Raw genomic sequence first — 24,987 nt, forward strand, 5'->3', positions numbered from 1 at the left:
CTGAAGCTTCAGAATAAATCCCTTTTTGGTAGAAAATTGAGAGAACACACAAGATGTATAGAAATTTGAGGAAATTTTCAAAATCAGCGCAAATAGTTGCTTCTTCTAACAAGAAAAGGACACCTCCCCTTTTCCGGACCAAATTGAAGAAAGGACGACTTCTTCTTCGTTCTCCTCTCGCTTCGTCGCCATCGTGGACTGGCCAGTTAAAGTAGCCAAGCACTCGTCCCGTCACTCCGCATCTCTACCACGCTCTTCGGTTGCCATACTTACTCAACGCATGCGCATCCAGTTACTCGCCATTGCACACACGGCTACAATAGCGAGGCAGTACGGCAGGCTGTGGAGAGCGGTCAGAGATATTGGCCTGACCCGCTTTCCTTCCCTTTGAATGTGTGTACGTCCCCGTCCTGTGCTACACACGGGTAGCAGCTCTCCAGGGCTCACACACATGAGTTATTTCATCGGTTTTTCTTGGACTGGTCAACAATGGCCACCTGGTGGAAATTGAAAGTGACAGTTCAATCTCAAGGTTTCTCCTACCGTCTTCCATCATCGCTATCTCTGCTGCCATTTCATTTCCGACTGTTGGTCGCAATCGGCGCCATCATCGTCTTGAACCTGAGTCACTCCCTTCCTTCCCTGTCCTTTTTGTTTTTTTTTCTTTTATAAATGCCTACCTGCCTCGTCCAGAACATATCGATTAATTGCCAAAGGTCGATCATATAGGTGCTATGCTGAACGCCAACAACCCAAATGCAATTGTACACAGATTGAACACAATGCTTTGTTGTTTGCACACTCCTACTGTTACCAAGTACGGTTCTTTGCACTTCCTCACATCTATACACCTGATGGTTTCCTAGATTTCGAAAAATGACTCACACTTGCAATTAGTGTTTCTACCGTTTGTGTAATCTCGTAATCAAAGAGGAATCAAATGCAACAACATGACTCTTCTTATCAAAGAGGATGAAATGTTTCTGTTTCGGCACTTTCAAGATTCTTTCTATTAGATTAGAACTCAACTCATATCCCCAGACACCACTTTGATGCAGAAGGGTCTTTCCCGAAATTGGGGAATAATTTGGAAAAATTTCAATACTTTGAAATAATTGTACAATTAGGTAAACTAATAGTTGTCGTTCCTCTTTATTACACATTCTCCCTTTTTTACACACGTGTTTTCCCAGTGTTCGGATATGAGGATATGATATGACAGATATTCGACGTGTTTCGTTGTAAACGTTAGGCTCTCGAAGGTGCCGACCGTCGTGTTACACTCTGAACTTATCTTTTTTTTCTTTTTTTCTTGTTCATTTCTGTCTTCGAATTCTTCGAAGGATTTCTTGAAAATATCCCGGAAGCCGTATCCATTTCCGTCTTTGATCATGCTCTTGAAACAATTGCTTTTCCTATTTTTTTCTTCCATCGCGCCTGCCGTCCTCAACAATTCATGGCTCTTTTTGCTTGTTCTCCATCCCTTTGACATTCCCTTATATATTTCGAAATCTTGCTCTCTTCTGTTGCAGATAATGAATGATCCGGACACACTGCCCGACGAAGTTCGGGAAAAGTTGGCCGAGCTCGACTTGGAGCTGAGCGAGGGGGACATCACCAAGAAGGGGTACGATAAGAAACGGGATGCGCTTTTGGCGCCTTTTAAGAGTCTGCGGGCAGCAAATGGTAAGGGTTATTTGGAATTTAAAAAATCGAAAATTAATTGTTTTAAATTGAGTTGAAAATAGAAAAATAAATCAAATAAAAAATTCTACATAATTCTACGAAACTGTCCATTGTGGAGTGGATTTTTCCACTATTTTTCATCAAAAATTAATGTAAAAATGCTGAATACAATTGAATTTAACGGAAAATAGCTTCAATTTCGGATTAATGCAGAAAATTAAAACATTCAACAATTTTTGATTTTGAAAACTATTTTTGAAAGTATTCTGCAAAGAAAATTGCTTTTTGTTTCTAATTTTAACTTAAAATTTTTACAAGTTTTTTTTTTCAGAAATATTTAATATTTATAGAAATCACTCACAAAGTACAGTAATCCAAACGATAAAAATTTAAAATTTTTAACTTCAGTTAGTAATTTTAAAAATTCATTTAAAAAGTAATCTGCAAATAAAGTGTTTTTAGAAATACATTTATAATTTTTAACTAAGTTTTTTCCACAGAAATATTGAATTTAAAAAAAATTGCTCAATATATATTTTGTGACGAAGCAAATTTTTATATGCTCCTTTTTTCCTTTAAAAACTAAAATTAGAAATTTTTTTAACATGAAAACATGAGTCACTTTTCACCAGGAAATTGGGAAGTTTCGCCATTTTTTTGTTGAAAAATTAAATCTGAAAAAATTATTTGCAGCACTTCACGCCGAACAATCATCAGCTTCACCGAATTCTCGGTCAAATCGTAGAAATCAACGGAGAGTTACTCAAGATGATGACAGATATCATTCTGGTGAGAGAGAATTTAATATATTTTCAGGTTTTCAAATAATTTGTTTCATTTCAGAAATCCGAGTAGAAGCAGTTCATCAAGCATTAGCCGAGTATTCTGATGGTCGGAAGCTTGGACCACAACCAGTAAAACCGCATCGACGAAATGGAACATCTGTGAGCAGATCGTCGAGCGCTCAAAAAAGCAAACGATCGAATCACTCGGGAAGAAGGATGTTGTCGGGTAAGATCCTTGGCAAAAGTGGAACACGTGTGAATGTTTTTTTGGCGGGTTAATCGAACATGTTTTGTCATTTCTGCCATCGTCTAATTGCCCATTGGGAAAACCGGAAGGATTTAGGAAACCATTGAGCTCTCTTCCACTTTACGCACTTGTTTCGTGAGAGAATCTTTGCACTTTTCGTTTGTTCTACTAGTTGTATCTATAAATATATTCGAGGTTTCGGAGGAAATCTCAGAGTTCTAAAATTGAGAAATACAGAAAAATTGCAGAATACAAAATCTTTAAAAAATGGCTTAAAAACCCTATTTTTTCACACGAAAAGCTCGCTTCTAAAACTTGATCTGAAGAATTTTTAATTAATTGCCTATCTTTCACGGATTTTCATAAAAATCACGACTTTTGCTATCTTTGTACGTGAATGTTCTAGATTAAACTACCGTATACCCAGAAAAATAAAAATAAAATTTCCTACAATATCTTAACCCCGACTAGCCTCTGAAAGCAACAAAATTGAATTATAAATGCATTACCGTAGAACCATACATTTCAATTGTAGATTTATGAGAGAAAAACGATTGAAAAAGCGCAAACAGTACACAGTTGGCAGACAAAGTGAAAGTCGAGTATTGTACACGTTACTTTTCCGCCGCCACCGCCGACACTACTGATCCACGCGGATTTTTGATCTTCTCATGTCGATTAATGTTGTCCTCAAGTGCCATATGATTGGAGGAGATGGGGGAATTTTGCATCACTTACACACACACACTCATCGATTTTATGATCATTCCGGCCCCGTCAGTGGCGGTCGTCTGAGCACATTAGTAGTAGCTGCTCCGCAAGACGAAGAAGCTTCTTCCTCTTTCTTCTTCCTCTTCTTAATCAACTTCTGCTCGTTTCTACTTGGTTTTCGTTCATTTGTCCTCCGTCCTTTCCTCCCTTCATCTCAACTACTCAATATATCGGATATCGTCCCCTCGCTTTGCTTGCTGCGTCTCTTTCAAATTGTACCTAACTCTACGAATCGCACTTGTCGCGTCTGATCAAGTCATTGAGTAGTAGTGGGAGATAGAAAGGAGAGTCCAGCAGTTAAAACTATTGTGATGCTGCTACTACACACTTTTTGTGTCGATTTCGATCGGATCCGTTTCGCTTCGATTCGTTTTCGCCTTTGTGCTGCCTGCCAAATGGTCTCTTCGACCATTTTTCATCTTACTAGTAGATTTTGGCAACTTGTCTATGGATAACGCCCACAGCCGAATCCTGAGTTTTTTGAAAATTTCAAAATTCAAACTTTGGAAATTTTTTACGGCACAGCTCTCTTTTTCAAAACTATCAAGTATCTACAGACTATAGTTCAAGAACATAATGCGCTTTCCGCTATCTCACTATAGGGTACCGTACTCCACGATCCTGCTTTTGATACTCGTCTGGAGAAAGTCGTGGTAAAGTACCAGTTCCCAAATTTTTTCATAGCTCCAATTTTTGGAATATCTGGTCACCTACGGTAGTTTTTCTGAAACCACCCCGCAGTATCCAGTATATATGTATATATAGGTTATATTGTTCTTTTCCTACCTATAGAACTGCCGTAGAGGGAGGGACTGGTTTGTTTGTTTGATTAGACCTCCATTTCCGCCCAGCCGCCCGCCACCGTTCTCACAAAAGTTCTCAAAAGAAATGACGGCAGGAGAAAAAAACGTCCTTTAGTAATGGAAGTCGACCTTTTTTTCGTTATTTTTTCAATTTCGGAACAATTTGGTTTTCCTTTTTTTATTGTGCTCATTTTCTCTAACATTCCTTCCCTCCACAACTTTCAACAAGACGTTCTTCTTTCGTTATCTGATATTTCAAAATCTCTACCAGACGTCACTTTCGCACTCTCAAAGACACCGGAAACTCCCCCACTGTTCTCAATGAATCAGCGTCTTGGTGCATCGGAAATTGGTTTTTCTCGTGGATTTCTTTAGATTACAGATCTAATTAAAAGTTCGATGAACTCATTTTCTACATACGATTCTCGGGCTCGAAATTTATTTTCGAAAAAATCGAGCCCGTAAATCAACAAGTACAGTAGTCACTTAACGAATTACTGTAGTTTTGCACGAAGAATCTATTCAGTAGAATTTAATTTTTTCTAACTATCCTCGTTTTCTTTCAATTATTCTCCATATCCAAGTACATGTACGTTACACCCTCTTCATCGTTCAAAACGTTTCTTGGTGTAACCGAGTAATTACTCTGATGTTTCGTTTGCATCCCCCTTCATTAATTCCGCCTTCTCAAATTCTCAACTTCATCTCCATCTCAATTACTCTAACTCTTCCAGTATGAATACCTAAAACCATGATAATCGCGGTTACATCGGTTCGAAACGCGAAAGTTCCGCCAGATGGTCCGACTTCGCCACCGATACCTTCAAGTCCGAAATTCGACGCGAACGTCGGATTTCCGGCGCAAAGAAGCCCTTCGACACCATCCGTTCATCGGCGGATATTTCCACCGTCGGGTGTTGCTCGTACACCTTCATCACAACTACCTCCTTCTCCAAAACTGAGTAGAACACCGAAGATGGCGCGGAAGGCAGTGCCAGCGTCACCATCAATGTCATCTCCACAGATTACTAAATTACGGGTTAACGGACGAATTATTCGGGTTACTGCTATCAGGCAATCGGCTTATTGTAAGTAATGGAAAGTTGGAAGATTGCCTGAAATGGGGCGGAGAAGCTAATTTTAATTTAAAATTTAAAATCTTTAAATAAAACATTTTTCAGATTCATCATCAGAAGACGAAGACAGTGTGAATGGTGGAACACTGGGAAGGAAGGATTCAACACTTACACGTCCACCACAGACAGCACCACGGACGGCTTCACTCGGTGAGAAATCGAAATAAATTCAAGTTTTCTGGGAAAATTGAAAATCGAAACAACAAAGTTCAGAAAATAAACCATAAAATTCAATTTTTAACCAATTTTGTGTATGTTGATGAAAAAAAAACAAATAACTTTTATCTAAAAACTTTTATCTAAAAATAACTTTTATCTAAAAAAAAATATACCTCTTTTATTATCCAGACGCGAAATTTTGTGATTTTTGCACCGAAAATACGGTATATTACAGTAATCTTTAAAGGCGCACATCCTTTTGCATTCAACAGTTTGTCGTGTCGAGACCCGGTACCGTACCTTTGCGCAAAAATCGCACAGTTTTACGTCTGGGTAATCTCTTCATTCCAACATCATACTAGCGCACTTTTATCGCCTTTTTCAAATGTCAACAAGATATAAAATGTATATCGTTGTGCTTATCAAATATGCATATTTCTATATACATCCGAAAAGAAAACCTGTTTTTCTGTATTGCAGTGTCAAATAAGAATAAGAAGGAGACATTGGCATCGACGTCAGATGCGGCGGCAGCACCTCCACCGCCGATTTCAAGAAATACTGCAGAACGACGTGCTGCTGCTGCTTCAGGTGGTGGTACAAGGAAAGAACGAGCTGTAGAGGATATGCTTCGACTTGTTCAAGAGAATCGAGATCGGCATGATGTGAGTTTTCGAATTTTAAATTTTGTGTAAAAAACAGAGTTTGTTTTTTTCTCATTTTTTGGGAAACTATTATCAAAATTCCAACTTTAAAAAACCACAGGAATAAATTTTTTAAATTTTATTTTTCATTAGACCTACCAACTTTTAAAAAAACTTGAAAATACGAGACGAACAGCGAAATCGCTGGCATCTAGATAAATATTTTAACATTTGGATTTTAATAAATTTAGGAAGTAGAGTAACGTTAATATTTTTTCTTTCCTTTCTGAAAAAATTTGCAAAAAATGTTCAAATGGCTAATTGGAAGAGAAAACCATTTTAAACGTTTCCCAAAAAAAATCTTTGAATTTTGGCGATAAACGTTCAGATTTTTTTTTTGCAAAATTGAAAAAAACATTTTATAAAAGGAAATAAAAACTGATTTAGAGGAAATTTAGGAATTCAGAAGTGTCGCTTTTGGGAATTCTAAATTTTGAAATTTTGAAAAAAAACATTTAAATGACTGTTGAGATTAGGCCAGATCCATTTTCCAAATGGTTTTTCTTAAAAATTTTTTGGCTTTTTTCGATTTTCAATTTCAAAAACTTTAAATTTTCCCTCGATAATTTCCTATTTCAGCAACAACAGAAGGACTATGGCGAGTATGTTCAGGCGAGAATCCGACCGAAGGCTCCTGGTGGAGAAGTGATTCGTGTTGCTCGGCAAGACTATCGAAATAGTAAGATTATTGTGACAGATGGCGATGCGATTCGAATTTCTCCACACAGAGAGGTTTGTTTTTATTTTCAAGATCTTCTGAAAATTCTGAACATTTTTCTGAAAAAAATTTCTAATTTTCCGTCATTTTCAGTGCAATTTACGAAAAAAAAACTAGAATTGTGGAATTTTTTTTCATGTTTTGTAGAGAAAAATTATTTACAATCAAATTGTTTTATGGTCCGACACCTACCAGGTTCTGTCCCTTTTTTTTCATAGTGAGGTGCGCAACCCGGAAGATGTCGGACCATGGTAAACGATAGCCACTCGATGAAATGAACGTTTTTTCTTCGCTAGAAAAACCCGAATTTTTTTGAATTTTGTTGCCTTTTTTTTTTTAGATAAAAGTTAGTGTTTCGAAGAAAGCTTCCGTCATTTTTCACAAAAAGCCACTCTTCCTGTGCTCCATTTAATGACCGCTATAAATCTTGATTGAGCCCATTAAACAATTACGATTACACTGAAACACTATTTATTTCATTTTTTCAGGAAATTGAGACAACAATCGAAGAAACAACATCACTTCATAACGGACATGACGATGAAGCTGTCTATGTGAATACGACGATTGGTGGAGCAGCACGGCCACCATCACCGAATGAGGGCCAAGATTATCAGAATGCTGTTTTACGTAGGTTTTTTGAATTATTTTTTAAAAGGACTTTAAAAAGTCCTTCCACAAAAAACATCAGCTGTGGAAAAAATTAACATTCTGGAAACTTTTTTGATGAAAAAATCGGATTTTTTTATTGAGAAAAAATAAATTTGAAATATTAAAAAAAAATTAAATTACCAACAAAAAAAAATCCAAAGTAAATCTTTTTCAAGCCAATTTTTCCCCGAGAAATCAGCAAAAACTGAAATAATTTGCATAAAATTTTGCTGCGAATTCATTAATTTATATATACTCGAATATAGCCCAATAAAAATTAAAATCTTAAACAAAAATATTTCGGTAATTTTTGTCTGAATCTGTTTTTTAAAATGCTGAATCTGTTTTTTAAAATGCATAATTTAAAATGCTCACATCTAGCCGCGTTTCTACCGTAACCTACCGTACCTCATACGTAGACTAAGATTTTACAATAATGGAAATATATGTTTTATTTTAACGAAATTACATATCAGATCAGTTTCAAACTTTTCAAAATCTTGAGCCACTCTCCCTAAACTCTTATTTTTCAGCTCTCAAGCAAGCGAAAGTCTCTTCGAAGATTCAAAATGTCGTAAATGCACTTCAGGTGAGTAACATCATTTTTAAAATGTTGAAAGTTTGTGACTTGAGAATCTAGGAGAAATCGTAAAAAAGTGAAACAGCTCAAAGAAAGTGCACGTGAAATACAACACTCTTCCTCCGAGACAGATACATTTATCTTCCTGCAAAGAGAGTGAGAGTCCAGTAGCCGGCGGCAGGAGTCATTGACCAATTAGCTTCCCGAAAGTTTATACATTGGTTCTTCTCTCGATCTATCTCTCCAACTTTCTCATTGAAAAATCCCGTGCTCTTCGTCGCTGGCGCCGCGTCCCAGATTTTTCTGATATTCCGACAAACGCAACAGCTGACCATTGGGTTGGGCGCACTTGCTTGCCCCCTGGGTTCTCTCTGTGTGCATCGTCGATATCCGTCCGTTTATGCAATCCAATCCGTCCTTGCCTCCTGCTTCTCCTTCCCGCCCTCTTCTTGATCTCTCTCTCTCTCTCTTTCACTCGCCGGGATCACCGTGTTTCTCGAATCCTCTACACAAGTTTCCGTAATTTCTCTTTGGCTCTCTCGCGTCTTCCTGCAGTCGTCGGCGGCGCCGGCACATTCTTCCACATCACCGCCACCATCACACCACGCCCAGTGTTATTATTTCTTTTATTCCCGAAACAACTTTTCGGTTTCTACTCCTTAATTATTTTCTCTAATTATTTTGAAAAACCATGTCAACTGAACACCCATCTCGTGTCTACTTTCCCAGTATGGCACTGAGGAAGACTAGATATCTTCGGCAGACAGTTAGCTCTTCGGGACCTTCGATATTCAATCAGCATTCTCGGAAACTATCAAGTGAGAATCATAAAGAATATCTTGCACAACTCCATTCTCGTAAAGCAGTATCTTTGAAAGAGAAGAAAGTAAAGCAACAAAGATCAGCAGAGGAGGGATACGCTTCATCGTCACCTTCTTCCGCGTCGCTCATTCCTTCGAGACCACCTATTCCCCGATATCACCATGTCTGTGAACCATCGTACGGTGACGAAGAAGACGTGGTGCTTGATGATTGTGCAACTATCACATCATCAGTTGACTTTATTCCTGGATTTGGTGCAACTCGAAATGACGAACAAATCCGAAGGCATCGGAACTTTGTGAAATGCTCTACGGCTCCAAGCACATCAAGCACGGAAGACAGTTGTCATAGCCGTCGATGGTCATTTCGGAGTGAATCGAAGGATCGTAGACTTGCTGATGAAGATGATGAGATGACGATCGGGTGGATACGGCAGAAGGGAAAGTTCAAGAAATGGAAACTAAATCAGACGATTCAAGCAATTGAAGAGAATCGACAGAAATTGGTTGGTTCTTCTTTTTCTATGATAGACATGTGATTTGATCTCGAGAAAATTATTTACTACTCTAGTTGAAACCTGGCTGTCAACATATCAAAGCGTTGTTTGTTAAAAATAATGTTATTTTAAGAATTATGAGAAGGTTCTCTGGTAGTTGAGCCCCCTGGTGAAATTTGGAAACTAAAATGTTGGCTATTTTTCTTTTTTTTCTTAATTTTTTGTTCCAAACTGGCTCAAATTTCGGCGAACGGATCGCTATTTTTGCCACTTTTTTCTGTTTTTTTCTCGACAATATTTTACCACAAAGAAATACGAGAATCTCACAAAGGTGAAGGTGCAAATTAACGATAATTAGCTTCTTCTCCGAACTGGTTAACCCGTTCATTTCCGCCCTTTCTCTCTGTCTCTCGTTTTCTACCTCTCGTGTGTCTTGAATTTCATGTTGTTCATCGGTTTTGTGTTTCCACTATACCTGTTGCCGCTGTGATCATCATCATCGTCGTTATAATAACTGGAGGATCTATGTCAAATGTCACTCCGCCGCTGTCGCTGTTGTCGTCTAATCAATCAGTAAATGTAATAGAATCCATGTTTTTTTTCTCATAAGTTTTTAAATTCAGTGTGTCTAACCTTTGTGCTTTTTATATGTAGTGCTCATTCTGCTGCAAAAGACATTTTGAGATTCAGAACCAGAACACGCTCACATGAAAAAAGTCTAAACGAAAACACGTGAAAATGGGGGTCCTAGATATCGAACACAGATGTTATCGTCTTCTTACTGGGCTTCATCCCTCTCTCTGCAAGAGTCCAGATGCTCTTGATGAGTTTAGAGTTTTATGTTATGTTTATTGTGAGGGTGGAAGGAAACTCGTGGTGAGAGAGCCCAGAAACTTGAAGGTCAAAAAACAAGTAATAAAAATGCTGTCATCAAGTTAATCTGCAGTCCTCGATGAACAACTGCCATGGCAGCTTTTTGCACTCGTATTTTCATTTAATTGTTGATAAGCATACTGTGCTATAAAAATGTTTTTATTGAGACATCAAAACAATTTGAGAAAATAACTCGTGGAATGCGAAGCATTTCGATCGTGACGTAGAGCACTGCTCACTCGAGCACTGCTCACTGGGATTTTTCGCCATATCTTACACGCATGGGTCTCGCCACGCTGTAACCGAGTTACAATACTCGCTGTCAGCGTGACGTGATCCATGCGCTTTGGATATGGTGAAAATTATCATCTTTAGACTTCTTCGTAATAGTTCAGCTCGTACTCTATCAATTAAATTGTGAAAAAACTGATTTTAAAGTAAAACTGACACTTTTCAACTTTTCCCATTTCAGAGGCCGAGAAGCAAGCCATTGCAAGACTATTACAATGATGATGACGCCGAGTTGGAGGCGATGGCCAAAATTCGAGATCCTGATGCTCCGAGACCCGAGGGAACTATCATGAATCCGGTTAGAGGAGAGGCAGCACATTCGAACACGAATAACACGATGCCTAGGAGTTTGGATAGGTAAGAATTTACTGAAATTTTGAAAGATTACGGTTGTCTCTAAACTTAAATAAACTAGTTTCAGCGCATTCCACCGATTCGGAACTACGGCGGCCAAAAACATTGCTGCAATGGTACTCGATCAATCCGCGAAACCTTCCACTCAACTAACATACGGAAAACTTCATAGCCGAGCTGGAAAAGTTGCATACATGCTTTTGACGAAAACCGTCCAAGTCAACAAAGATGGATCGAAGAATGTGATGTGTAAACCTGGAGATCGTGTTGCTCTAATCTATCCGAATACTCAACCTCTTCACTTTCTTGCCGCTTTCTACGGATGTCTTCAGGCTGGAGTCATCCCAGTTCCAGTTGAAATGCCATCCTCAAAACGAGAAGCTGGAATTGCTCAACTAGGATTTCTTTTAGGAAACTGTGGTGTAAAAGTGGCTCTAACATCGGAATCTTGCTACAAAGGTCTACCGAAGAAAGTGAACACATCGTCAACGTTCTCTGCTCCGTCTGGATCCAATTCACTGACTGGCACCAGCAGTGAGATTGTCGACTTTCGTGGATGGCCTCGACTCTGGTGGGCTGTCACTGAGCATATGGTAAGTACACAGAGAGGAGATGCTCCATTGATTTATCGTTTCTTTTTTCCAGTCAAAACCATCTCGCGACTGGACAGCTCCACCGCGATTAGCAGATGAGACAATTGCATATATTGAGTATACGACTGGAAATGATGGAACTGTTAAAGGATGTTGTGTTACGAGGCAGGCTGTATTTGCACATTGTCGAGCACTCACAACTGCTATGGAGTATAAAGAAGGTGAACATTCCGAGCAAGAGGACTGTCGAAAAATTTTTAAATTTTCAGAGAATCAGAAAATCGAAAAATTAAAAATTTTGATTTTTTCGGAAAATGAGCAACCGAAAAAAAGTTCAGTAAATTGACAGATTATTTCCAAATTTTATTTTCAAAATATTATATTTTTATGAAAGAAAACAAAATTAAAAATATTTTTTTTCCTTTAAAAAAAAAGAAAAATGACCGAAATTTAAAGATTTTTTTCGAGAAATCGAATTTTTTTTGAAATGCTGAAAATTCAAAATATCAACAAAAAATGAAAACCGAAAACGAACCTTTTTTGATTTTTTAAAGATTTTTATAAAATGTTGATGAAAAAGAAAACAATTAAAAAAAAGGAATTTTTATCTGTAAAAAAATGTTTAAAAAATATCGAAGAATCTAATTTTTTCCGTAGTGTCGGAAAATCGAAAAAAAAAATCTAAAGACATATTTTTTGATTTTCCACAAAAAAAAAAAACTTTATAAAAAAGAAACAAATTTAAATACGAAAATTGCCGATTTGCTAAAAAAAATCGAAAAAGCGACACCTTGTTGACAATATAGCTATTATTTCTAAACCACATGTTATATTTTCAGACGAAACAATGGTTTGTGTTGTGGATTTCAAACGAGAAGTCGGCCTCTGGCATGCGATCCTTGCTTCAATATTCAACGGAATGAAAGTAATATTCGTACCGTACTCGCTGATGAAAATGAATCCTGCCACGTGGATGCATATGGTATCCAAGTATCAGGCAACCACTGCACTCGTCAAATCAAGAGATCTTCATTGGGCACTGCTAGCAACCAGAGATCATAAGGATATTTCGTTGGCTTCATTACGGACACTTCTAGTCGCTGATGGAGCAAATCCTTGGTCACTCTCGTCGTGTGATGCATTTGCGGCCGCTTTTACTCCATCACCATACAGTCTACGTCCCGATGCAATGTGCCCGTGTGCTGGAAGTTCTGAAACTGGAACTATTTCGATTCGAAGACGTGGAAATGCTCAATTAGGGAGTCAAAGTGGGCGAGGAATTCTGTCAATGTCTGCGTTGAGTCACTGTGTTGTACGGGTGGATACGGAGAATTCGTTAACTAGTTTGACACTTCAGGTTTGTTACTGGAAATATTTTAAAGTAGATAGTTTAGCGTGAATGGAGATTTTCCACCTCCACCTTTAAACAATCAAAAAATAATAGATTTTTAAAATTTACTTAAATTTCAGGATGCTGGTCAAATAGTCGCTGGTGCCGTGGTTGTAGTAACTGCGATCGATGGATCCAACCGACTATGCCAGGCTGATGAAATCGGTGAAATTTGTGTTTCTGCCAACTCAACAGCTCAACTTTATTGGGCTCTCGATGGTCAAACACATCACACATTCAAAGTGGAACCAGTTGGAGAATATGGAAAACTTATCGGAGCTGTCAGATATGTCCGAAGTGGACTCATCGGATTTATGGGTCCAGATGGAATGGTTTTCGTAGTGGCTCGACGTCAATCTCTTCTCGCTGTTTCTGGTCGTTATCACTCTGCTGATGACATCATTGCTACGGTACTTGCGGTCGAACCAATGAAATTTGTGTATCGAGGAAGGATTTGTGTGTTTTCGACGAGTGTTCTTCGTGATGAACGGATTGTAATTGTGGCTGAACAGAAGCCGAATTGTTCTGAAGAGGAAGCTTTTGATGTAAGTTCTGACTATGGCTAGCAACAAAAATAAATTGAAGTTGGTGTGAAAAGTTTTTTTTCCCAAAAAATTTCCACGATTTTCGGCCAAAATTCCAAAAAAACCAAAAAATCAATTTTTCGGCAAAAAAATCCAGAAAGAATGTTTTTTCAAAATTAGAAAAAAAACAACTAAAAAAAAGTTTTTCAAAATACCAAAAGCCGCAAAATCTATTTTATCAAATTACAAAAAAATTGTCAGAATAAAAAAAACATTCCAACAAAAATTTTTCGAGAATTAATTTATTCCTCTTCTTTTTCAAATAATTGATAGCTTCAGTGGATCACCCGCGTTCTACGTGCAATCGATACTATTCATCAAGTTGGAATCTATTGCTGTGCCCTCGTCCCCGCCAATCATCTTCCGAAGACACCACTCGGAGGAGTCCATGTTTCCGAAACAAAACAACGATTCGAGAATGGTGATCTCCATCCGAGCACACTTCTCATGTGCCCACACAATTGTGTTCTGAATCTTCCGAAGCCTCGAGAACGGCAAGCTGATGTTGGTCCTGCGGCGATGTTTGTTGGAAATATTGTTCAAGGTGTTCGAATTGCGGTTGCCAAGGGAAGAAATATTGATGATGAACCGGTGAGTAATTTTTGAAGATCTTAATCGAATATTTCCATCTTTAATTTTTCAATTTTCAGTCTCTCCCACTGCTGGAATGCTTACGATCTCGAGCCCAATCTTCTCCGGATCATCGTATTCTGACTCTTGTCACTTCAAAAAATGCTGAACAAGACACTGCAACATGCTCAACTCTTCTGAAACGTGCTGAACGAATCGCCGGACTGCTCACTGACAGAGCCCGATTAAGTCGTGGAGACCATGTGGCACTGATCTTCCCTCCATCTATCGATCTTGTCGCCGCGTTTTTTGGATGTCTTTCTGCTGGACTCGTCCCTGTTTGCATCAAACCACCTGTGGCTTCTGATCTCAACACAACTCTCGGTCCTATTAGAATGATGGTTGATATGAGTAAAGCTGTCGCAATTTTGGCACCACAGAATGTGAGCAAACTGTTGAAGAGCAAAGAAGCCGCGCATAGCATTGATTCGAACGCTTGGCCAATGATTTTGGATTTGGAAGATGCACCGTCATCATGGAGACGAAAGAATAATAATAATTGTGATACAACGACTTCTGGAAGTAGCGGAGCTGCATCGAAAGAAGAAATATGTTATCTCGACTTTTCAATCAATTCATCTGGACAACTTCAAGGATCTTCAATGTCAGAAGCGTCGGCGATAACTGTCTGTAAAAGTATAAAAGTTTCATCGGAACTTTATCCATCAAGACATGTTGTTGTGTGTGCTCCACCATATTCTGGTATATCTCTGGTTCTCTGGTGCTTGTCATCGGTATATTCTGGGCATCATACCACCTTAATTCCACCAATGGAAGTCGAACAACAGCCATCACTATTCTTGACGACTCTATCAAATCTGAAAGTTCGTGATGCGTTCACCACATACTCCACCATCAACACATGTGTGACACAGCTGGCGACATCAGTCGAGAATCTTCGCGAACGTGGATGTAACCTGTCGATGCTCAGAAGTTGTGTGGCGATTGCCGAAGAACGACCCAGGATTGCTCTGATGAGCTCATTCTGCAAGCTGTTTGCTCCTCTTGCACTCAACAATCGTGCAATCTCTACCTCATTCTCATCACGTGTAAACGCTGCCATCTGTATGCAAGGAGCATCTGGACCGGAGCCATCAACTGTCTACGTGGATGCAAGAGCTCTTCGAAATGATCGTATCTCGCTGGTCGGAAAAGGAGCACCGCATAGTGTGGCACTGATTGAAAGTGGAAAGCTTCTCCCGGGCGTCAAAATTGCCATTGCTAATCCAGAAACGAGAGGGCAATGCGCAGATTCTCATCTCGGAGAAATTTGGGTGGCGAGTATTCACAACGCATCCCCATTAAATCGTTTGGCAAGTGTCACTGGGTTCGGAGACGAAGGAACGATGAATACGGATGTCTATAATGCTCGTTTGACGACTGGAGACACAAAGACTCGATGGGCTCGGACGGGATACCTGGGTTTCCTTCGACAAACTCAATCGATCACCGAGCATGGAGAGCTTCATGATGCAGTTTTTGTTGTTGGAGCTCTCAATGAGAGTTTGGTTCTTCGTGGTATGAGATATCATCCATTTGATGTGGAGAGTACTGTTAGCAAAGCGCATCGTTTTGTTGGAAATTCGTAAGTTTTTATTGAGATTTTTTTGTGAAATAAAAAATGTTGCAAATGTTCATAGGGAAAAATACGGTAAATGTGTCTGCATTCACTGACTCCTCTTTTTTCAGAGCCGTCTTCACATGGAATCACCTTGTCGTTATTGCCGCCGAATGTACTGGCTCCGAGTCGGATGCTCTCGATCTCGTACCAGCCATCACGTCAGCTGTCCTTGAGGAACATCATCTCATCGTCGGAGTCGTTGTCGTCGTGGATCCTGGATCTATCCGACATGGGCCAGGCGGTGAGAAGCTGCGGAGCACTATTCGCTCCCTGTTTTTGGAGGAGAAGCTCAATCCGATATACGTAGCGTATCACATGTAACAAGTTCATCCACCCTCCCCATTCATTTCCAAAAGTGCCCTTTATCATTCGGTTCCAGTTTCTTTTTATTTTCTCATTTCTCTTCACTTTTCTTGCCTTTCTACCTTTTTTCAAAATTTGAATTGTCCACAATCAGTCAATGTATCATAAAATCCCATGCCTCACTCACAAACACACTGCTTACTTTTTTGTCGGGTTTCTTTACTTATTTCTTTTCTCAGAACTTTCTAAGCTATCCAGCTTCTTCTCCCCCCAGATACACACCGGTTCTCGACACCTCTAGTTGCTATTTGACTGCCTTCCCCCTCAATTTAAATATTTATGTACTTTCTCATTATTATATTCATTTTTATACTAGTTATTCTTTGTTCCATAAATCATAGCCTTAAAAAAAAATCAACTTTATTACAAAAATTATTTTAAAAAGTAGAAGGATAATGAGGGAAAACAAAACACAACTAGGAGCAGCTAACAGAAAGATTATTGAATTAAAATGAGAAGGTATTCTAGACAAAATTGAATATATTTACAATATTTCGGAGAATGTTCACCATTGGCAACCACGCATCAATCTGGTGATGAGCATCGAAAGATCAAGACCAACAACGAGGCCAGCAGATCCAGAGCTGATCACACCGACTGCAGCGGAGAAGACAGCGGCTCGGTCTTCACGAAGAGCATCTTTGTTGAAACTGAAATTTTGGGATAATTTATGAATCCGATACAATTGAAATTTCTTACCGAAGACGGTAGACCTTGTCGAACAACGAGATCGTGCTCATATCACGCATGGAGAAGTAGGCAAGTGCTGGTCCAATTACAACTCCGAGTAGAGCACCGTTTTTACCTCCCGAGACGAATGAGTCTCTGAAAATGAAGTTGTTGAGAAAGTGGGCGGGGCCTAGGAGGATTACTGTAGCTGATGTTGTTTGAAATATAAACAGATTTTCATTGAGTTCTGTATTTCCAAAACGGTGGAAACAATTGTAAATTGTGGTAATGCCACTTATTGTTCTTTTTTTTTCTTGAATACTTCCGAAATTTCAAAAGTTCAAAATTTTGGCGATTTTTCTTGTTTTTAGAAGAAAAATATATGTTCTTTTTGCTTTGTGAGAATCACCATAATCAAACTTTATTACAATCACGATATTGTTTGTTAATTTTTATTTTTAAAAAATGTAGGTTTTTCGAATAGGAAAAAAACGAAAGTTTTCGCTACAGAAATTTTACATTTTTTGTGGCAGTCTCAAAGAGTATAGTGACTTACCTATATTTCTGTTTATTGAACTCTTGACGCGACAACAAAACTGTCAGTGGTCCGAGAATCGATCCGATGAGTGCTCCGGCTTGCATGCTCCGAATGGTGACGTGGATGCCGAACTCGACTTCCGGGTTTGGAACCTGAAGCATCTCGAACTCGGTTTGCTTGAAGCCTGCGAAGTTTTTGAACCAATTTGTGCTCATTTTTGCTGAAATGAAGATTAATGGTTGCGCTAGAAATTAAAAGTATTGAAAATTACCAGAACGTTATATTTCTGGAAAAGTTTAAGCTTCTCCTTTGTGAAGTCTGATGGAAACTCTTAGAAAAATAAACACATGGTCGATCGAACCAATCAAAAGATTCACCTAGGCTTCCAAATTGAGGAAATAAAATCTTTATTTTCAATTATATTGGCACTGGATTAGTACATAAGCCCCGTTTTTGTTCTGTTTCTTCCTGTTTAGCAAAAAAAAAAGTGTGAGCGAACATTAGTACAGAGAGAAGGAAAAAATGAACTTATAGTGACTAGAAAATTAATACACATAAAAATCTGTTCGAAAGCAAAAAAATAGAAAGAAAATAATAAAAAAAACGATTTTCTCTACAAATTCCTAGTAATTACTGCAAAAAGTAGAGAAAGATCGAGACCAACGACGAGACCGAGTTGACCACTTGACATGTATCCGACGGCTGCTGATGCGATTGCAATGTGATCCTGCCAAAGCTGGGTTTGATCAAATCTGAATAATAATTTTATTTTTATTATTTGAGTTATTGAATCTGAAACTTACTTGTTTTTCACCAGATTTTGGAACTTTCTAACTCGATTCATATTTTTGCACGTCGCCAGTGATATCACCGGTCCTAATGCAGCTCCAACCATTGCACCGTGCAAGCCTCCGATTACAAATGCGTCACTGAAAATTGGTAACTTGAAATGTGAAAAAGAATAAATAAATAACTCACACCAACTCTTTCTTCTCACTTCGATGCATCAACAACGCCGATACGGGCCCTAAAACTGATCCAACAACTGCGGCAGTTTGAATACTTCTAATCGTCATATGAATACAGAATTGTGTTCCAGGCCTCGGCACCCAATCGTAATAGTCATCGATCGGTCTTCTCATCTTTTTACGCATAAAGTCGCGCATTTTTTCAATATGCGATCTGGAAAATAGATTTTAAAAATAATTAATTTGATTCTTTAAATATAAATTAAAAATTCTCACCTGGCATCCTCATTTCCACCGCTACTGACTCCCATCGATGGTTAAACCTGGAAATATTAGAGAAATTAGATGAAAAATATAATAAACAGGAATTGAATAAGGTTGTCAACCCAGATTGGCTCGAGTTAGAATAAAAAGGTTACAGAGAGTTTCATTCAATAAGTTTGTAGAATTAATATAACGTCAATTGGGAACATAAAAACAGTAATGTATAAGAGAGAAGAGGGAAAAACGTTTGAGACCTTTAAATGCGGGGAACTGTGTGACTGAGTGAATCGGTTTTTGATAATTAAGAAATAATGAGGGGTAAGGGAATAGTAATAATGAAATTATACAGATGATTTGATAGTCGCGGTTGTCAAAAATTTATATAATTTATGTTGCAATCGATGGTGTTGGTGGATTTTCAGTCATTTCATTGAGACCAATTTGTTTGAAGCGCGTCAAATCGAAAGTGAGAACACCAGATGTTGTACAAGCGGCTGGATATGGGAAGATTCCGATGAGTGAGTCAGCTTTGTTGTAGAACTCTTCTTTGAGAGAAATGACGATAATTTGCATATGCTCACGAGCTGATTCACAGATGTACGAAGCGACCTGAAATTACAAAAAAAACGTTACAATCTTTTCTCGCAGGTTATACTAAAGGCGGAGTAAAATCGTTTTGAAATTTTGCTTAAAAGTTTGATAGTTTGATAGTTTTTTAGATCAACTATCAAAAATATGCAGAAAAACCGGAGGATTTACCCTTATTTTATAATTTTTGTGTTTTACAACAGTAATATTCGGTCATTACAGTCATTTTTCTATCTTTTGAAGCAAAATTTAATTTTAATGAACAGTTTAAATAAATACCTTTCCAATATTAGTATTATCCAAAGCAGCATCAATCTCGTCGAGAACGAAAAACGGAGCAGGATTACGTCCGTGAACTGCAAAAAGCAGTGCCAACGCGGCAATTGTCTTTTCTCCTCCAGACAAGTTATCCATCGGACGGAAACGTTTTCCAGGAGCTACACAATTGTACTGGATACCATCCAGATAGGGCTCTTCCATGTTATCAGCTCCGAGGAAGGCTTGAGCAGAAGTATTTCGTGAGAGTTGCTTGTAAATGTCATCGATAGTGTTGGCCACAGGATCGAAGAAATCTTGGAAGCGTCGGTAGCGATCGGTTTTTACCTGAAAAAAACAATATTTTAAAATCGATAAAATATATGAGAAAAGTGAAATTGAAGAGGTGTGAGAGATAGAGGGGACAGATTGAGTGACAATATGGGTACAACTGTTGTCATTTTAAAGTTATGAATGTCTATGTCTCTTATCTCTAATGTTTTTGTCACTTGGTGTCCAGAAGGTGCACATTTTCATTTCAAGGAATTTCAAGAATATTCTTATTTTCAGTATAGGAAAATTATCGCAAAAAAATTATTTTAATGAAGCGGTTTTTTTTTCGGTGATTCAAACATGTTGGTTCAACGTTTTTAATTTAAAAAATGTCAAAATGTAAAAAATCACCCGATATCTGTGAAAATAACATTTTTTGAGTACTTTATCAAATCTTTTGACTGAAATAAATGTTCTTTTCAGATAAATCAAGAGATTTTCTATACTTTGAAAAAATAACTGATGCCCACTCCTGATTTGAATCCATTTTTGACATTTAAAAAATAATGCATTTTGTAGGTTTTAAATATATATTTTTTAGCTAATTTTCTAGTTTTTATCTAGTCAAGGAATTTTTTTTATTTTGGCCCACAAAATTATGTGTAAAATCTAAATTTTTCAATGTCTAAAATGGATTCGAAGCTCTCCTAAACTTTCATTTTTATCGATACATTTTCAGATACTAAACGTTTGGAATTTCTTAATAACTAACCTTCTCGAACTGTTGCCGAATTCTCTTCGCCTTCTTTCGAGCATTTTCAAGTTCTTCAGTCGACTCGGCTTCTCGTTCTTTCACCTCTGCCATTCTCTGATTGGCTTTCAAATTCGGCGCATTCATTTTTGACACATTTTTCTGCAGTTCATCGATTTCCACATTGAGTCGATTCGACATTTGCCGTACACCATCATCGTCATCCACCTGTAATGCAAATCGTGTGAATCTAGAAATGAACTAAAACACGGAGGGGGGCAGGGCGGGGCGGGGTTGGCAAAAGAGCAAATAATTTTTGATCAGCAACCATCACTAACAGGACTGCTGGTTTTTTTTAAACCGAAAAAGTAGATTTTTTTCGTATTTTGTTTGGCTCAAAAATCGAAAAAATTTAGGGTCAAAATAGTTCAGAAAAAATAAATAAATTTTTGTTGCCAGTATTTTTTCGGTTTGCTCAGAAAACCGAAACATGTCTTGGCAGCACTAACATCTTTATATTCTCGCGGTAACGAGTCGTAGTTGATTTTGATGTGTTGCTCTCGTTGAATTTGCTCCTCTGATACACTTGGACCATCGGTGGCTGATTGAGAAGACTGAGAAGCTGTGTCATCTGAAATTAATTGGAACTTGAAAGGAAACAGGGAGACAAAAATTATGAAATATATATCTAAAAGCTGAAAACTGAATTATGGAAAAGTGAAAATGCGATTTTTTCAAAACATCAAAATCAAAATAAATATCCAACCTCCATCATCTTCCTCATATTCAACGTCAGCCATACTTCCTGATTTGAGTGGTAACGCAATTTGCCCAAGCTTCACAGAATGAAGAAGAGAGTGCCGTTCATATTGCTTCTTAGTAAGCAAACTTTCAAGACGAAGAAGCTCTTTTTCAGCCTTTGTAAAGTCTTTCATCGCAACTTGTGCAATTTTTTTGACCTCATTCCACTCGGTTTCCAATTTATGTGATAAGGCCTTCTTCTCTTCCAGCACTTCCTTGTCTTGCTCCATGGATTCCGTGTGCTCTTTCAAAGCGGCCGCCGCCGTTTTCTCTTTTTTCTTCATGTCCTTATATTGTCGGTCGATTTGTGAAACCTGTAATAAAAATATTTCAAATAAGGTAAACAAAACAATTTTAAGAATCTTAAAGAAACTGATAAGGAGTTTCTTTACAAAAAAATGAAAAACGTACTTTCTCCTTTTCAACTTCAACTTTCCGATTGCCATCTTGCTCGGTGACAAAGTCAATTTCGTAGGCCAACTTTTGGATATCATCGTCAAATGATCGAAGCTTGTCTTCCATTTCTTGCTTGATACGCATTTCACGATTCTCATAGTCACGAATCGATGCGATTCCAACACGAGTACAGAAATCAGCGAAAATTCGATCAGCCACTTCATTGCTCTTCGTTTGCAGAGATTTTAAAGTACTTTCACTGCGTTCAAGTTTTTCTTGACAATTCGAGATTCGCGGCTGAAAATATATCAATTTTTGCAGATTACAAATTTAAAAGGAGGTCTAATGGCTCCAAAATTTGCTCCAAAATAAATAAATTTTTGAAAGATTTTTGAGAATTTTCATTACGAAATTCGTTAAGTTGAGCACTTTTTGGGGTTATAATTTTTTTTTTCCAGAACCGTTGGTCACTAAAAATAATCACCGGAAGCATATTCATCTCCGCGGTCATGCCTTCAAGCTCATTTTGAAGTCTTTCCAACTGCATTTCTCGCATATTCTTCAGATCTCGCTTCATCATTGCCAATCTTTGCTCATTTCCATTAATCTTGGAGCGTACACTTTCCACTTCGAGTTCACGACGACGATGTTTCTGAAGATCCGCGATTTTTTCGTTCAGTTGGTTCCGCTTTTCTCGGAGTTGTCTGGAAAAATATTAATGTTTTTTTTTCAATTTAATAAAAAATAAAATAAAAACTCACTTGACAACTTTCTCGTCCCATTTCTTGGACTTTTGTCTCAAATCAGCAGAACCTCCGGACATAACTCCAGATTGTTGGAACAGAGTTCCGTCCATCGAAACTGCCTTGAAACGATCTTTCAGCTCTCCTCCACCGTATGCAAGCTGCTTAGCATCTTCTTGACTCTCACAAACTAATGCGTTTCCACAAACGAATTGAAGAGCTTTTCTAGCTGCTTGATGTTGAGGATTGATGACATCGAAGACGAGCTTCACTCCAGCTGGCTTTTTGATTTCACGAAGTTTTTCATTTAGTGGATTAACAACTAGTGCATCATTTGGAAGGAAGGTTTCTGGGGGATAACGGTGATCCTGGAAATTAGTTATTATGAATTGAAATTTTGGAAGTGAAAAAAGAACAAACCTTCAGATAAACAATTGCCTTGGCAGCAGTCTCTTCAGTATCACAAACAATACTGTTCATATGCTTCTGAAGAATCTTTGTGGTGGCAATGTTGAACCGTTTATGAGACGGTTGACAGAGATCGACAAGTCTACCATACACACTCTCCGGGAAATTCTTTTTCAATCCTTCAAGTGCCTCCGTTCTTCTTTGATTTCTTTCTCCTTCTGCAGAATCTCCAGAAGCTTCGGAGAGTTGACGAACGACAGCTACAAGCTCTTTGTTGTATTCCGCTGCTGCTGATTTATCAATAACAACGTCATTTTCAATCTTCTTAAGATCAGCTTTCAAGATCTTTGTCTCTTCTTCAGTTTCCTTGATTCTTTGAGCAAGAGTTGCAATTTGAGTTTCAATTCTTCGCACATCACCTTCCTTCGCTTTAACTCTTTCTTGATGCTCCTTTTGGCGTCGAAGCTCATGATTTAGAGAACTCTTATCACCTTCGAACACTTGTTCGGCCATCAATAGCTCTCTTTGAACCATTGCTGATTCTCGCTGAGCTTGATCTTTCAGCTGTCCGTACTCACGTACTTGTTCATCCGAAAGATTTAACTCGCCTCTTTGCATCATATCCTGAATCTCTGCTTCATATGCGGCCTTCTTCTTTTCTAGCTCTTTTTTGCTTTTCTTCAAATCCGCCAGCTGAGTCGAGTTGTTCTCTGCCTTACTTTCTGCAGCGGCAAGCATCTTCTTCGCAATTTCCAGCTTCTTGTGCTCGTGAGCAACGGAAACTTTCAATGTCAGCATATTTTGTTGCTTTTCAGCCAAATCCGTCTCTTTCTGATCGAGTTTTCTTGTCATCTTCTGAACCTCGCGGAGAGCTTTCCGGTGCTCCTGATGAACCGCAGCGATTTTCGCTTCTTCTTTCGACTGTAATATATAATTTTGATTATTTTTATATACTATAAATCAATCAATCAAAATTTTACGATAAAATATTGAACAATATTAGCTTCACCGGAAAATAACTTTTGTATAACTTGGAAGAACTGCTTTTTAAGTTGTTCCAAGTTAAATAAGTAATTTTCAGATAAAGAAAATATTTTTCTAAAGTTTATCACAAAATATGAATGAAAAATATTGGAAGAACGTCATTTAGTAGAATTGCCTTCATCATACCCTAGTTGCTTCGAGACTTGCAATCGTCTTTTTCTGAGCGTTGATCTCCTCTTTTGATTCGTCGATCGTCCGTTCGCAATGGAACAATTGATGGAGAAATAGCATCGTCGATTTTGCAGCCAGCTCATTCTTCATGGTTTGATACTTTTCAGCTTCATCTTTCTCCATTTTTGCCTCACGTTTCTCTTGAGCGATTCCTCGTCTCTTGTTCATATTGTGTTGAGTATCATCTTCAGCTTTTGTCATCTCAACTTTCAATCTTTCATACTCTGCTTGAAACTCGTGTGATCGTGAGAGCTCCTCGAAGAGTTGAGTACGTTCTTTTGGAGTTTTCATGGCAATATTTTCGATAGCTCCCTGATATACCAGAAAGTTTCTTGCCTTGATGAAGATATTGATACTTTCCATTTCTTGTGAATATGCTGCACTTGTGACAGTTTGACCATCAAGAAGATGTTCAGATGTTCCATTATTGACGCCTCTGGTGAATGCCTTGACTTTTCCGTCAGAATATTTGTAGTTCATAGTGACACGACATTTCTTAGCAACTGGCTTGTTAATTGGTGCACCATGAATCAAATCCTAAACATTATTGATTAAAATCTTCTATATTTTATACTTTTTCTCTTACCGCATACTTTCTAACACGCAAACTGCTTGGCTTCTCTCCGAGCACGAACGAAATTGCGTCCATAAGATTTGATTTTCCTGAACCATTTGGTCCAATGATAGCTGTGAATCTTGTAAAGGGTCCAATAGTATGTTTTCCCTTGTAAGATTTGAAGTTTTCGATCTCGAGTGTGTGGAGAGTTCCTTTGCCTGGAAAACTATCCAGCGAGCTTCCGCCACGCATTATTAGTCTGAAGAATTAAGTAAAAAGTTATAGTTGAACAAGAATAAGAATGG

General features: G+C 38.1%; 4 protein-coding genes across 12 annotated transcripts; 1 reads left to right on the top strand and 3 right to left on the bottom strand.

Annotated features, from left to right (window-relative positions):
- Positions 1-1,532: 1,532 nt before the first annotated feature.
- dip-2 lies at positions 1,533-16,627 on the top strand (the record flags this gene model as incomplete). Of its 8 annotated transcripts, none has more annotated exons than NM_001306369.4 (16): positions 1,533-1,686; positions 2,380-2,475; positions 2,530-2,697; positions 5,474-5,578; positions 6,068-6,252; positions 6,871-7,023; positions 7,498-7,639; positions 8,194-8,249; positions 10,904-11,079; positions 11,138-11,669; positions 11,722-11,890; positions 12,509-13,026; positions 13,140-13,604; positions 13,923-14,234; positions 14,294-15,858; positions 15,963-16,605. In NM_001306369.4, the coding sequence occupies 16 exons, from the start codon at positions 1,536-1,538 to the stop codon at positions 16,213-16,215; spliced, it is 5,046 nt and encodes a 1,681-aa protein (NP_001293298.1). The 8 variants fall into 8 exon arrangements, with proteins under 8 accessions (NP_001293298.1, NP_001293302.1, NP_001293304.1 ...); NM_001306373.4 differs by having other exon boundaries at positions 1,535-1,686; positions 11,144-11,669; positions 15,963-16,611; NM_001306375.3 differs by lacking the exons at positions 1,533-1,686; positions 2,380-2,475; positions 2,530-2,697 and adding an exon at positions 5,044-5,380 and having other exon boundaries at positions 15,963-16,215.
- On the bottom strand, positions 16,607-17,684 carry F28B3.10 (Chloride channel protein CLC-d). Its single transcript, NM_001392237.1, has 3 exons — positions 17,483-17,684; positions 16,957-17,082; positions 16,607-16,907 (listed from the first exon to the last, which is right to left on the bottom strand). Exons 1-3 carry the CDS (start codon positions 17,677-17,679, stop codon positions 16,763-16,765), a joined length of 468 nt encoding a protein of 155 aa, NP_001379891.1. The 5' UTR covers positions 17,680-17,684; the 3' UTR covers positions 16,607-16,762.
- A 172-nt stretch (positions 17,685-17,856) lies between these two features.
- F28B3.6 (uncharacterized protein) lies at positions 17,857-18,755 on the bottom strand. The gene is made up of 4 exons (NM_001026252.7): positions 18,709-18,755; positions 18,443-18,646; positions 18,268-18,393; positions 17,857-18,216 (listed from the first exon to the last, which is right to left on the bottom strand). The coding sequence occupies exons 1-4, from the start codon at positions 18,741-18,743 to the stop codon at positions 18,078-18,080; spliced, it is 504 nt and encodes a 167-aa protein (NP_001021423.1). The 5' UTR covers positions 18,744-18,755; the 3' UTR covers positions 17,857-18,077.
- Positions 18,756-18,844: 89 nt separating this feature from the next.
- On the bottom strand, positions 18,845-24,941 carry him-1 (Structural maintenance of chromosomes protein 1; the record flags this gene model as incomplete). 2 transcript variants are annotated; one of them, NM_001047193.6, is made up of 11 exons in its annotated part: positions 18,845-19,305; positions 19,564-19,887; positions 20,585-20,791; positions 21,073-21,194; positions 21,330-21,678; positions 21,776-22,057; positions 22,245-22,464; positions 22,522-22,871; positions 22,924-23,832; positions 24,082-24,663; positions 24,713-24,941. In NM_001047193.6, the coding sequence occupies 11 exons, from the start codon at positions 24,932-24,934 to the stop codon at positions 19,084-19,086; spliced, it is 3,789 nt and encodes a 1,262-aa protein (NP_001040658.2). The 2 variants fall into 2 exon arrangements, with proteins under 2 accessions (NP_001040658.2, NP_001040659.1); NM_001047194.3 differs by lacking the exons at positions 20,585-20,791; positions 21,073-21,194; positions 21,330-21,678; ... (4 more) ...; positions 24,082-24,663; positions 24,713-24,941 and having other exon boundaries at positions 19,084-19,305; positions 19,564-19,764.
- Between the last annotated feature and the right edge of the window lie 46 nt (positions 24,942-24,987).

This window comes from Caenorhabditis elegans, chromosome I (genome assembly GCF_000002985.6).
Source record: "Caenorhabditis elegans chromosome I".
NCBI classification, from domain to species: Eukaryota; Metazoa; Nematoda; class Chromadorea; order Rhabditida; family Rhabditidae; genus Caenorhabditis; species Caenorhabditis elegans.